At 51.3% G+C, this 13,269-nt stretch overlaps 1 protein-coding gene across 1 annotated transcript in view; it reads left to right on the top strand.

Moving 5' to 3' along the window:
• ATM (ATM serine/threonine kinase) overlaps positions 1 to 13,269 on the top strand; it is a 1,399,724-nt gene that overhangs the window by 1,226,031 nt on the left and 160,424 nt on the right. The window contains exon 52 of the mRNA XM_086935231.1: positions 12,347 to 12,505. Within this exon, the coding sequence (XP_086791357.1) occupies positions 12,347 to 12,505 (159 nt within the window). The remainder of the gene's footprint in view (positions 1 to 12,346; positions 12,506 to 13,269) is intronic.

The raw sequence follows: 13,269 nt of genomic DNA, 5'->3' as shown, positions 1-13,269 counted from the left end.
GTGGGTGCTGCAGCTCGCCCGAAGGGGCTACTCCCTCCCCTTCGAGACTACTCCTCCAGCCATGCCACCGCAGAACCACCGTGTGTCGGGGGACCACTTGACACTTCTGCAGGAGGAAGTTACGGCCCTCTTGGCCAAGGGGGCCATCGAGCGCGTTCCTGGGCCAGAAGTAGGGCGTGGTTGCTATTCCCACTACTTTCTGGTACCCAAGAAGGACAAGGGGGGCCTACGTCCTATCTTGGATCTAAGGAACGTCAACGGCTTCCTCCGGAAGGAGAAGTTCAAGATGTTGACTTTGGCTCAGGTCTTGGCTGCTCTAGACCCGCAAGACTGGATGGTAGCGTTGGACTTGCAGGATGCGTATTTTCACATCCCCGTCCTGCCGGCCCACCGGCGTTACCTGCGGTTCACGGTAGGCCAGGAGCACTTTCAGTTTATCGTGCTCCCCTTCGGCCTTACCAGTGCCCCACGGGTGTTCACAAAGGTGATGGCGGTGGTCGCAGCCCATCTGCGCAGGTTAGGGGTTTCAGTCTTCCCCTACCTAGACGACTGGCTGTTGAAGGCGGGCTCGCCCCAGACAGTCGTCCACCACCTTCAGATGACGGCAGACCTCTTGCACGACCTGGGGTTCTCCATCAATGTGCCGAAATCACACCTGTGTCCCTCTCAAAAGCTCCTTTTCATCGGAGCGGTTCTGGACTCGGCGCAGTTTCGGGTTTATCCTCCGGAACGGCGTGTCCGGGATATACAGGCTTTGATTCCCATCTTTCAGCCGCTATCCCGGGTTTCAGTCAGGTTGACGCTGCGGCTGCTGGGACTGATGGCTTCCTGCATCCTTCTGGTGCATCACGCCCGGTGACGGATGCGGGCTCTGCAGTGGGACCTGAAGTTTCAGTGGGCCCAGCATCAGGGCAACTTGTCCGACCACGTCTTGATCTCGGAGGGCACTGCGAGACAACTGCAGTGGTGGCTTACGGACCGCGATTGGGTCAGAGGCAGATCCCTCTCCCTTCCCCAACCGGAGCACGTTGTCGTGACGGACGCGTCCCTCCAGGGCTGGGGTGGCCACTTGGGAGAGGCAGAGATCAGAGGCATCTGGTCTCCGGCGGAGTCCCGGCTCCATATCAACCTGTTGGAGCTACGGGCGATTCGTCTAGCACTGAAGGCATTCCTCCCGTTTGTCAACGGAAGTCGTCACCATTCGTCGGGCTCATCAGGTAAGAAACACAAGAAGTCGGGGCGTCGTCATCGCACCCCCGACTCCCCCCGACGCTCGCGCGATGCGGCCGGGGGTTCGGGTGAACCCAACTCCGCGGCTCCGCAAGAGTCGCCAGCGCGGCCCGCCCCATACCCTCCGGTCCCTGGGCACGGTGCGACGCCTGAGGAGATTGAGGCGTTCCTCATGGCCATGAGGGCGCTCAGTTCTCCGACGGGGCCTACGGCGCCTTCGGGCCCAGTGCTACCGTCCGGGGGCCCTGGCGGGTCGGGTGTCCCTGACTCGATGCCATCGGGTGCTTCGGGCCCGGTGCCGCCGACGGCTCCGACCCCGGCGCCGCAAGGGCCTTCGGGGTCGACGCCGGCTGGCCTGCCGGCTGGTTCGGCGCCGATTCCATCTGGGTTACCCCCGACGCCGCCCCCGCGCGGCACCGGTTCTCCTGTGCCGGCTTCGGCCGGCGCCGGGGGTCCGGCGCCGGCTCCGGGCGGCGCCGTCCCCATTCCTTCCCCGAATCCGGACGCGGAGTCGGACCGGCGTCGATCGACGCCGGGCTCGGCGCCGATGGGGCCTGTGAACCCCGAGGAGCCGGTCTACATCGTTGACTCCGAGTATGGAGATGATGGAGAGTACGGGGAAGGTTGGGAGGGGTCTGAGGACCCTCTGTCACGTGAGTGCCAGTATGACCCAGACTGGACAGGGGATTTGGGGGATGCCAGTGGTCTGGACGACTCTCCTAACCCTGGTTTTGTCTCTCCTCCTTCTGTGGAGTCGGTGGAGGGAGCTGCATATTCAGTGGTGCTGATGAGGGCTGCCAAGGCCTTACACCTTGAGCTCCCCGTCGCGGCCGTGAGGCCTAACATCCTCACTGAGGTCTTCAAACCGCTGTCATGCCCACAGGAGCCACTGCTGCCGTTTAACGAAGCCTTGTCAGACGTTCTGTTGGGCACGTGGTCCAGGCCCGCTTCAGGTTCGCCTGTTGATCGGAACGTGGCCAGACGCCACCGTCCTTGTCCGGACGACCCCAAATTCCTGTCCGCCCATCCCACTCCCGAGAGTCTGGTGATCCAGGCCTCTACCTCCCAGTCCGCATTCCCGTCGGCCCCGCCCGATCGGTAATCCAAGAGGTATGACCAGTACGGTAAAAAGGTCTTCTCATCCCTGAGTCTGGGACTGCGGTCTTGCAACACCGCATGCCTCTTGGGCCGCTACACCCACTCTGTGTGGGACACGGTCGCGGAAGTGCTGCCAGAATGCCCCATGGAGGTGCGGGCGAAGCTCGGCAAGGCTGTGGCTGAGGGCCGAGACGCAGCTAAATATTCCATACGGTGTGGTCTTGATACGACCGACTCGCTGGGCAGAGCTATGTCAACGACGGTGGCGATTCGTCGCCACGCCTGGCTGAGATCCGGCAACTTTTCGGCAGACGTCCAAAATGCCTTGATGGACATGCCGTTCGATGGCTGTCGCCTCTTTGGTGACAAGGCGGACCACGCGCTGGAACGCTTCAAGGACTCCAGGGTCACGGCCAAGTCCTTGGGTCTTTCGACCCAGCGCCAGCAAACGGGTTCGTTTCGCTCCTTTCGTGGCCAAGGAAGGGGCGTCCCCACACGTGCTGCCAGCCACGCGCCGCAACAATCCTTTCAACGCGGTGGCGGCCGTGGAAACCGCCGTGGCGGCGGTAGGGGTCAACGGCGGGGTCAGGCCACACCTCCCCCCGCAGCATCCGCCTCCAAATCCTCCTAGTCCGTGCTTTCGGCCCCATGTGACGCCAGTGGGTGGCAGGGTTCGCCATCACCACGCTCACTGGCGCACAATTACGTCGGACAGGTGGGTGCTGCAGCTCGTCCGAAGGGGCTACTCCCTCCCCTTCGAGACTACTCCTCCAGCCATGCCACCGCAGAACCACCGTGTGTCGGGGGACCACTTGACACTTCTGCAGGAGGAAGTTACGGCCCTCTTGGCCAAGGGGGCCATCGAGCGCGTTCCTGGGCCAGAAGTAGGGCGTGGTTGCTATTCCCACTACTTTCTGGTACCCAAGAAGGACAAGGGGGGCCTACGTCCTATCTTGGATCTAAGGAACGTCAACGGCTTCCTCCGGAAGGAGAAGTTCAAGATGTTGACTTTGGCTCAGGTCTTGGCTGCTCTAGACCCGCAAGACTGGATGGTAGCGTTGGACTTGCAGGATGCGTATTTTCACATCCCCGTCCTGCCGGCCCACCGGCGTTACCTGCGGTTCACGGTAGGCCAGGAGCACTTTCAGTTTATCGTGCTCCCCTTCGGCCTTACCAGTGCCCCACGGGTGTTCACAAAGGTGATGGCGGTGGTCGCAGCCCATCTGCGCAGGTTAGGGGTTTCAGTCTTCCCCTACCTAGACGAGTGGCTGTTGAAGGCGGGCTCGCCCCAGACAGTCGTCCACCACCTTCAGATGACGGCAGACCTCTTGCACGACCTGGGGTTCTCCATCAATGTGCCGAAATCACACCTGTGTCCCTCTCAAAAGCTCCTTTTCATCGGAGCGGTTCTGGACTCGGCGCAGTTTCGGGTTTATCCTCCGGAACGGCGTGTCCGGGATATACAGGCTTTGATTCCCATCTTTCAGCCGCTATCCCGGGTTTCGGTCAGGTTGACGCTGCGGCTGCTGGGACTGATGGCTTCCTGCATCCTTCTGGTGCATCACGCCCGGTGACGGATGCGGGCTCTGCAGTGGGACCTGAAGTTTCAGTGGGCCCAGCATCAGGGCAACTTGTCCGACCACGTCTTGATCTCGGAGGGCACTGCGAGACAACTGCAGTGGTGGCTTACGGACCGCGATTGGGTCAGAGACAGATCCCTCTCCCTTCCCCAACCGGAGCACGTTGTCGTGACGGACGCGTCCCTCCAGGGCTGGGGTGGCCACTTGGGAGAGGCAGAGATCAGAGGCATCTGGTCTCCGGCGGAGTCCCGGCTCCATATCAACCTGTTGGAGCTACGGGCGATTCGTCTAGCACTGAAGGCATTCCTCCCGTTTGTCAACGGGAGTGTGGTGCAGGTGTTCACAGACAACACCACCGCCATGTGGTATTGCAACAAACAGGGCGGGGTGGGGTCGTGGACCCTTTGCCAGGAGGCTCTGCGCCTCTGGCAGTGGCTGGAGCGTCAGGGCGTGACTCTGACGGTTCAACACCTGGCAGGTTCTCTGAACGCCAGGGCGGACGAACTCAGCCGTCGGTGCTCGATGGATCACGAATGGCGTCTGAACTCGGACGTGGCGCAAGGCATCTTTCTGCCTTGGTTAGATCTATTCGCCACAGAAGAGAACGCGCAATGTCATCAGTTCTGCGCGTTGGAGTTTCCAAGACGGCACTCGCACGGCGACGCCTTTCGGCGCGAGTGGAGTTGCGGTCTGTTATACGCCTTTCCGCCTATACCACTTCTGCCCAGAGTGCTGAAGAAGATCAGGCGCGACCGGGCCCAAGTTATCCTTGTGGCTCCGGACTGGGCTCGAAGGTACTGGTATCCCGAGCTACTCAGCATGTCAGTCGGTCCCCCGATCCGCCTGCCCCTTCAGGAGGACCTTCTGTCGCAGCAGCAGGGGACGGTCCTCCACCCGAACCTGTCCAGTCTCCACCTCCATGCTTGGAGATTGAGCGGCGGCAGTTGAGGCCATTTGACTTGCCTCCTGAAGTCTGTAATTCTGGCAGCCAGGCGTCCCTCCACTAAGTCGGTATACGCCTGTCGGTGGAACAGATTTGTGGCATGGTGCACAGCAAAGGCTGTGGATCCCCTTTCTGCCCCTCTTTCAGAGGTTCTTCTGTTTCTTCTTTCTCTTGCCCAGCAGGGCTCTGCTCTGGGCACTATCAAGGGCTACCTTTCTGCCCTTTCAGCCTTTCTAAGGCTTCCTGATCAGCCTTCTTTGTTCAAGTCCCCGATTGTAACGAGATTCTTGAAGGGCATCACACACATGTATCCACCTGTTCCGTTTGTGATGCCTCAGTGGGACTTGAACCTGGTTCTTACCTTTCTGATGTGTGCTCCCTTTGAGCCCCTTCATTCTTGTCCTCTTCGTCTCCTGACTTTGAAGACGGCTTTCCTGGTTGCCATCACCTCTGCCAGGAGAGTGAGTGAGCTCCAGGCTCTTTCTGTCCAACCTCCTTTCCTGTCCATTCATCCTGACAAGGTGGTTCTAAGGACTAGACCTTCTTTCCTGCCCAAAGTAGTTTCTGCTTTTCACATCGGGCAGTCCATCACCCTCCCCTCCTTCTTCCCGCCTCCGCATCCTTCGAAGGATGAAGAGCGGCTCCATCGTCTGGACCCAAAACGTGCGCTTTCATTTTATATGGATCGCACACGCCAGTTCCGGGTGGATGACCAACTGTTTGTTGGCTACGTGGGTGCGAAGAAGGGACGGGCGGTGTGTAAACGAACCATCTCTCGGTGGGTCGTTCTGTGCATCAAAGCGTGCTACTCTTTGGCTTGGAAGGAGCCTCCTGTTGGGCTGAGGGCCCATTCCACTCGGGCCACGGCTGCTACTACTGCCCTGGGCCGGGGAGTCCCTTTGCAGGACATTTGCCAGGCGGCTACGTGGGCCTCGCTGCACACCTTCGCGAGGCACTACTGCCTGGACAGTCAAGTCCGGAGGGATGGCTTCTTTGGCCGTTCTGTCCTCCAGGACTTTCTGGTGTAGGAATGCATTGGTTCACAGACCCACCACCGGGGTTGGTATTGCTGGGGTATCTATTCTAAGGTAAGGAATCTAACACTAACGTGTTTCTTTCAGATGAACAAGTTACTTACCTTCGGTAACGATATATCTGTAAGAAACATTAGTTAGTGTTAGATTCCTTACCGAACCCACCCATCCTCCCCGTTCTGCGGAATGATACCTAGGGTTAAGGACATCCCTTTCAGGGCCCTAGTTTCAAATGGCACCAGTGTTGGTTCTCTCATGGCTCTGCGTTTTCTGGCGCGGAAAAGCTGTGTACAAATAACTGACGTCAGCGCGCGGAGGCGGCGTCTATATACTCCAGCGACGTCATCACGGCGCACGACGCCAACGACGGACGCGGAGCCGCAGGGGACGCCTGCAGACGACGCCTACCGACGCGCAGGGGTACTGCTACGCAAAAGTTTCCGGATCCAGACTGACGCCTGGGGATATTCTAAGGTAAGGAATCTAACACTAACTAATGTTTCTTACAGATATATCGTTACCGAAGGTAAGTAACTTGTTCAATAGGGCGGGTGGGGTTGTGGATCCTTTGTCAAGAGGCCCTGCATCTTCTGACATGGCTGGAATAGCAGGGCATATCCCTGGTGGTTCAACACCTCGCAGGTTTCCTCAACGCTTGGTCACATGTGGCGTCTCCATCCAGCGGTGACAAAAGTTCTCTTTCAGCAGTGGGGAGAGCCATGGTTCGATCTGTTCTCCTCCACAGAGAAAACATAATGTCAGCAGTTTTGTGTGATGGAGTTTCCAAGGCAGATCTTGCTCAGAGACACTTTTTCATCTAGAGTGGAGCTCAGGCTTCCTGAACGACTTTCTGCCCATATCACTCCTGGCTAGAGTTCTCAAGAAGATCAGGAACAATTGGGCCAAAGCCACCCTTGTGGCTCTGGACTGGGGGACGGAGAGTCTGGTAACCAGAGCTTCTGCAAATGAGCATTGATCCTCCGATTAGGCTGCCCCTTTGGCAGGATCATCTGTCGCAGCAGCAGGGGAGGGTCCTCCACCCAAACCTGTCAACTCTATGCCTTCAGTCGTATGGATTGAGTGGCGACAGTTGAAAGCTTTCGATCTTCCTCCCGAAGTCTGCAATGTTATTGTGGCAGCCAGGTGTCCCTCCACTAACACGGTATATGCCTGCCTGTGGAACAAATGTGTAATATATTGTACAGAAAAGTCTATTGACCCTCTTTCTGCTTACCTTTTCATATGTTTCACTTTTTATTTTGTCCCTTGCGCAGCACAGCTCTGCTCTGGACACCTTCAAAGGGTATCTTTTGGCTTTGTCTGCCTTCCTGGTGATGCCGGATCAACCCCCCTTATTTAAATCACCCATTTCATGTACTGCAATCTGCCACCTTGTCCACCTTCTCCGATTCTCCGCATCCCTCTCACGAAGAGAAGCCACTCACCGCTTGGATCCAAAAAGAGCATTGTCGTTCTACCTGGACCACACAAAAAAGTTTGGGGTGGCTGACCAACTCTTCGGGGGATGTTGATGCGAAAAAGGTTCATGCTGTGCAGAAGAGCACCATCTCCTGGTGGATCGTCCTCTGCATCAACATGTGCTATGCTCTGGCCAAAAAGCAGCCTTCAGAAGGCTTAATGGATCATTCCACCAGAGCTAAGGCTGCTACCACTGCATTGTTACGTGGAGTCCCAGTCCTGGACATCTGTCAGGCAGCACTGTAAGCATCCTGTACATCGTTCACCAAACATTACTGCCTTCATACTCAAGTCCACATGGATGGCCATTTTGGCTGCCCAGTTCTGCAGGATTTTCTAGTGTAAACGTGTCCGCGATCCCTCCTCCAGGGTGGCATTGCTTGGGTATCTATTCAAAGGTAAGGAATGTGCGGCTAGATGTCTCTTATCAGATGGACAAGTTACTTACCTTCGGTAACACCTTATCTGGTAGAGACATGATCTAGCCGCAGATTACTTACCGACCCACCCATACTCCCTGCAATTCAGGCATGTTTCTACGGTCAGGGTTGTTCCCTTTCAGGGCACCCGTTTCCTAAAAACACACCAATGTCAGTACTCTTCATGGCTCCACATTTCTGATGTGGAAAGTTGTGAAAATTAAATTACGTCAGCGCGCAGAGTTGTCTCCTATATAAGTGACTTTGGCATCACTTCTGGCGTAAGTGATGCTGACATCACGCGGAGCCAACCGATGCCACCTCGAAGAAAAATCTTCCAGATCCAGTCTGATGCCTGTAAAATTAAAAGGTAAGGATTCTTCAACTAGATCATGTCTCTACCTGATAAGGCGTTACTGAAGATAAGTAACTTGTCCTTAAGTAACATTAGGATAAATAATAGTGGTGTTAAAAACTTACCAGAAAAGGACAATGTGTAAAAAGACATATTTAGCTAGTATGGGATCATTGCACCAACTTGCCCATCATTGAAGTCTTTGGTGGCAATTAGGGATAAGGAGTGCCCAGATACATATTTGTTATGCAAGTTGGATGAAGTCTTCTTTTGCTGTGATGGACAATAGCTTATTTCTCGAAACTACAGTGGTGTGACTATGGTAGTTCGTTTCTGATGGATTCCCTCAGTTGTAGAGTCTTTGCCTCATGAATTTCCTCAAGCTGCCAGACTAGATCTGGAAAATTTAAAATAACTCCCCTGAGCCATCAAGTGAGACCATGGCTATGACCCACTCTTCTACCTTGCCAGATATAACATAACAGTGTCATAAATGGAGCTGTCTAGCACTCTGACCTCAGTTCCTTTTATTTTTGCACTTTTTCGAAGATCCGGAGTGTTCTCTCCATTGACATTTTTCCACAGATCCTTGTACTTGTAGGGTGATAGGGAATTGTGTCACCCCCAAGAGTGTCAGATTGTAAGTGATGCAGCAAATTTAATTCTGGAAAGCACAGAGCTTTTTCTTGAACTTTAAATCCAAGGTGTGCTGTCTTGGTGTGTCCTCTGGCCCAGGAACACAATAATGATTACTTTCATTTGTTGACAGCAACAGCCTGCATATCCGACCCAAGGTTCACTGGAATCAACATTCGCCCGGAGGCGTAGACAATCTTTTATGATTTCATCACACTTTTCCTAAAAAAAGATCCTTTTACTCTTGTTTCTGTCAAGACATTCTTTTTAATGAAAAGTTAATTATGAACTGTGAATTGATATGCAAAAATGTATCATTCAATTCCATTGTCATACGCAGTCAAAAATATTGCTGTAATCTTGACTTAGAAACCGGATGCATGCGACTGTGAGAAGTAATGTGCTGTGAATCAAAATTCCCTTGTCCATACACGATGTTGTGAGTTCAGTCTCCATTCACACATTAAGCCACTAATTTTCGTGCCGATATTGGACACTACATTCAACTGAAATACATGCATGAGACACAAAACAATCTGTGCATTATACCAAAACGTCACCTCATGCGCCCCAGTGACATGCGAACGTCCGTACCCCAAAAATCCTCAACCAACTCTATAGTTTTTCTAACATGCATCTGCCCAAACCATCACGTTACCCAAACACCACCCAAGTGCCAATAATAAGGGGAGAGGAGTTGGTCTAACGGCTAGATCGGTTGACCTCGAATCTGGGGAACTGGGTTCGAGTCTCGGCAATGATGCTGAACATCCTGTGATTCTGGGCAAATCACTTAATCTCCCCGTGCCTTACAAAAATGAATGTGTCCTCATGTATTGCAACTGGTGCTATGTAAAGCGCTCTGATACCCAATACCTTCGGGTCAAGTTTGCACGATGTAAACGCCCTAATATTTATTTTTAAATAAATAACCTTCCATCTCACCAAATTTGATTGGAAAGAATGAAACGTTCACGTATCTGTATGTCAACATGACCAATCAAACACTCCCAGAGACTCCGCATATGCTACCCACTTTTCTCCCATCGTCGTGTCTGGCTACCTTTTTTCAAGGCTGCTCAACTCTGGTATCCCATTTGTCCTTCTTACAAAGTAACATATGCAAGCACTTCAATTGTGCCTCTGTCTTCAGTGGGCCCAGCACCAAAGCCTTTCTGATGGAGACTATTTTACTTTCTTTAGAGGCAGCTTGGCATCTAGGATGGAATGTCTGAGATGCTTCAATGGTGACAAATACTTTCTCCCTTCCATGAGATAAGAATCTCAAAATTGTGGGGTTCAGAGGACTGTGGTCCATTGTGGAGTTGAAAATCCACCGGATTAATAAGGTATCATTGCCCTTGTTTCGTGGTCAGCTGTTTGAAGTTGTTGCATGCAGCACAACCATGATATGATAGGGTGATGTGGGCTTGCGCGGTCAGCGTCTCCTTGCTAACTAGGAGTGATGCCTTCAGTGGAGGTTCGGACCATCTTGGTCCACTGGAACACCCCACTGGTGGACATCTTTGCCACTCACGAAAGTGCTTCTTTATACTGTATGGAGCTCTGTGAGACACATTCTATTTACAATTGAACTCCCAGGCTTATTGCATGTTGCCACACCTCTCAATTTCCACATCAACAGAACTCTCGAACATCACTAGGCTGATCGGCTATTCAGTGGCTGGGCTGGTCCCAAGAAGGGGAAGACTATTCAAAAGCAGACCGTTTCCAGCTGGTTTGTCCTCTCTGTTGAGATCTGCTATGGTCTTGCCATGAAGGAGCTCCCGGATATCATGCCCCATTCATCCAAGGTGAAGGCTGCCTCTTTCACCTGTCTTGGTGCTGGTATTACCATTTTGCCGGATTTGTTTTGTAGGATTTTTGGTTTGCTAGTCTCCCCAAACCCACCTCCTAGGGAGTCCTGATTCGCTATTCCTCAGGTTCTGAACTTTGTTCGCAAGTGACTTGTGCTATTAGTAGAAACTCGCTTTGTGTATTCACAAAACATGGCCATGAATGTACTTTCCCCACTAATAATATTACACCACCAACCATGGTGTAATATTGTAAGTGTGTGCCTTTTGCCATTTGTTTGTGGATAGTCACAAACTTTTGAAAAGCAGATTTCCACTCTGGAAACAAAGCTTTGTTCCTGTCATTGGTAGGAATAAATCTGCATCCAGGATACAGGGAATGGGGATGGCAGGGAACACATCAAACATGGGTGGGTTTGCAAAGGTAGGAGGATTTCTACGCAGGGAAATTGTTTTCCCTCCGGGGAAGGACAATTTGTCTTTTGTTTTGTGTTTACACAAACGTAAATGTACACCATTTGCATTTACCCATGCATAAATGGTAATGAATTTGGGCAAGATGGAATTCACAAAAGAATTCCACAACAACTCCTGGCACTATTCACCTGCAGCAGATGACACAGGAAAGTGTGTAGATTCCTTTATGAAATCCAAGGTAGGCTGAAATTTACTTAAAAAATGGCAAAAATCTTTGTAAGTATATCCTCACTACTTTATGCTCTCCATTGGGGCCATGGTGTTTGACTGTGTTCCTCAATTTAGGCCTTGGGCTAGCCCCGTGTTATTTGTAGTAACTTTGGTTCCACCAGTTTTAATGCATTTTTTTAAAAACATATTTTATTCGATTTTGAAAGTACCGCAAGGGCCCAACACAATCCACATGGAGACACATTATTAAGAAATTACCAGGCGTGGAAATATTAATGGGTACGGCCTCGCAAGGTTTAAAACCAGGCATCCCTAGCGGCACCGAAGGTCGAGGTCGACTCGAAAAGTGATCAAAAAAGATAGTCAAAAAATGACTAGATTACTGCTCTTCCCGGATCTGCGCTTGCTGGTGCGGAAAAAATAAGAACTGACGTCAGCGCGCGAGGGCGGCGTCTAAGTACTCCAACGACGTCATCCCGGCGATCACGACACCGACGACGGACGCGGAGCCACAGACGACGCCTACCGACGCGCATGGGTACTGCTGATGAAAACTTTCCGGATCCAGTCCGACGCCTGGGGATATTCTAAGGTAAGGAATCTAACACTAACTACTGTTTCTTACAGATATAGCGTTACCGATGGTAAGTAACTTGTGCAATAATACACTGAAAACTGCGCACAGACTTTCCCACCCCACCCCACCCACAGTGGCAAGTAAATGTCAATAACACCCCGCCCCCCACCCAATAAAACAAAACAATACCAAACACAGTGCAGTCAGCAAACCTCCCATAGAACTACTGTTACAGGGATTGTGATGGTAGAGGAGGGAGATCGATGCCCTGGGAGGTGGCCCAACAAGACCAAACGTTCCTATGTTTTTGGGGGCAGCCCCTCGAGTTTTAATGCGTTTTGCCTATTGCATTTACTGTTGTATTTCTCATGTGCAGACAATATGGTACTAAGCCCTAATATCAATTACTTTCTTACTGGGATTTCAATTGAACAATGCTTTAATGATGAAAAGAGTTTACCGGGGCCAGCCTCTGCAAATTGTCAAATTCTGTTGTTCAAATCACTGAATACAATTTTGTTTTTTGGCAGCTAATTTCCAGAATCTCCCTGGATCACCCATACCACACCCTGTTTATTATTCTGGCACTTGCCAATGCCAACAAGGATGAAATTCTTGCAAAACCGGAGGTCGTTAAAAGAGGCAGATTGACTAAAAACACACCTAAGCAGATCTCCCAACTCGATATGGTATGACGTCTTATGTTTTTAAAAATATATTTTAAATGTAACACCCATACACAAACCACATTAAGAGCACTTGTCCCCAAATGTATGACAGAGTTAAATGTATTAAATGCTAGCACAACTAGAACATCAGACCAATCGAAAGCAAATTAATTTTTTTCAGATGATGAAAAGAATGCTTCTATGTTGGTAAAGTCATAGAATCCCTAAAGGAACTACCCATAACTAGGGAACATCCATTTGGATTAGACTAGATATGTGAAATGTCAACATACATCTTTATTCTAGGATTTGCAACTATATTACTCTCATAGGAAATTGGTCACAACTACATTAGACATGCAGAATCACTGTTGGTAGTCGTTTACTTGAATGAACATTGATAACATGTATAAACAACCTTAAGCATCTTAAGTCTGAAGCATATCAGGAGATGGCAGCAGTGTTCTTCTGAAATTAATTTAACTGCAGATGAAGTTTTACAATGGCTAAGTTTACCCATCCCAGTTCCATTTTACTGCCCCCTTCACAATCGTATCCTGATTTCTGTAATCAAGTCCACTGACTTCTATACATTTTTTTAACAGATTTTATTGATCCATTTTCAAAAACATCAGAGCAGTTAAACAATGTCCAACATAGCATTCATTATGTACTTGTTTGACAGCCTATCCAGCAATTACTCATCATCTTCATAGTCATAGCTCATGTTTGATCCATACCCCTTGTTTCCCTCCTTCCCCCGCGAGTCGCTAATGTGGTGATTG

Source organism: Lissotriton vulgaris, chromosome 8, assembly GCF_964263255.1.
Source record: "Lissotriton vulgaris chromosome 8, aLisVul1.2, whole genome shotgun sequence".
Classification (NCBI taxonomy): domain Eukaryota; kingdom Metazoa; phylum Chordata; class Amphibia; order Caudata; family Salamandridae; genus Lissotriton; species Lissotriton vulgaris.
Note: the sequence above shows the minus strand (reverse complement) of the source record. Positions and strands in the feature narration are given on the sequence as shown.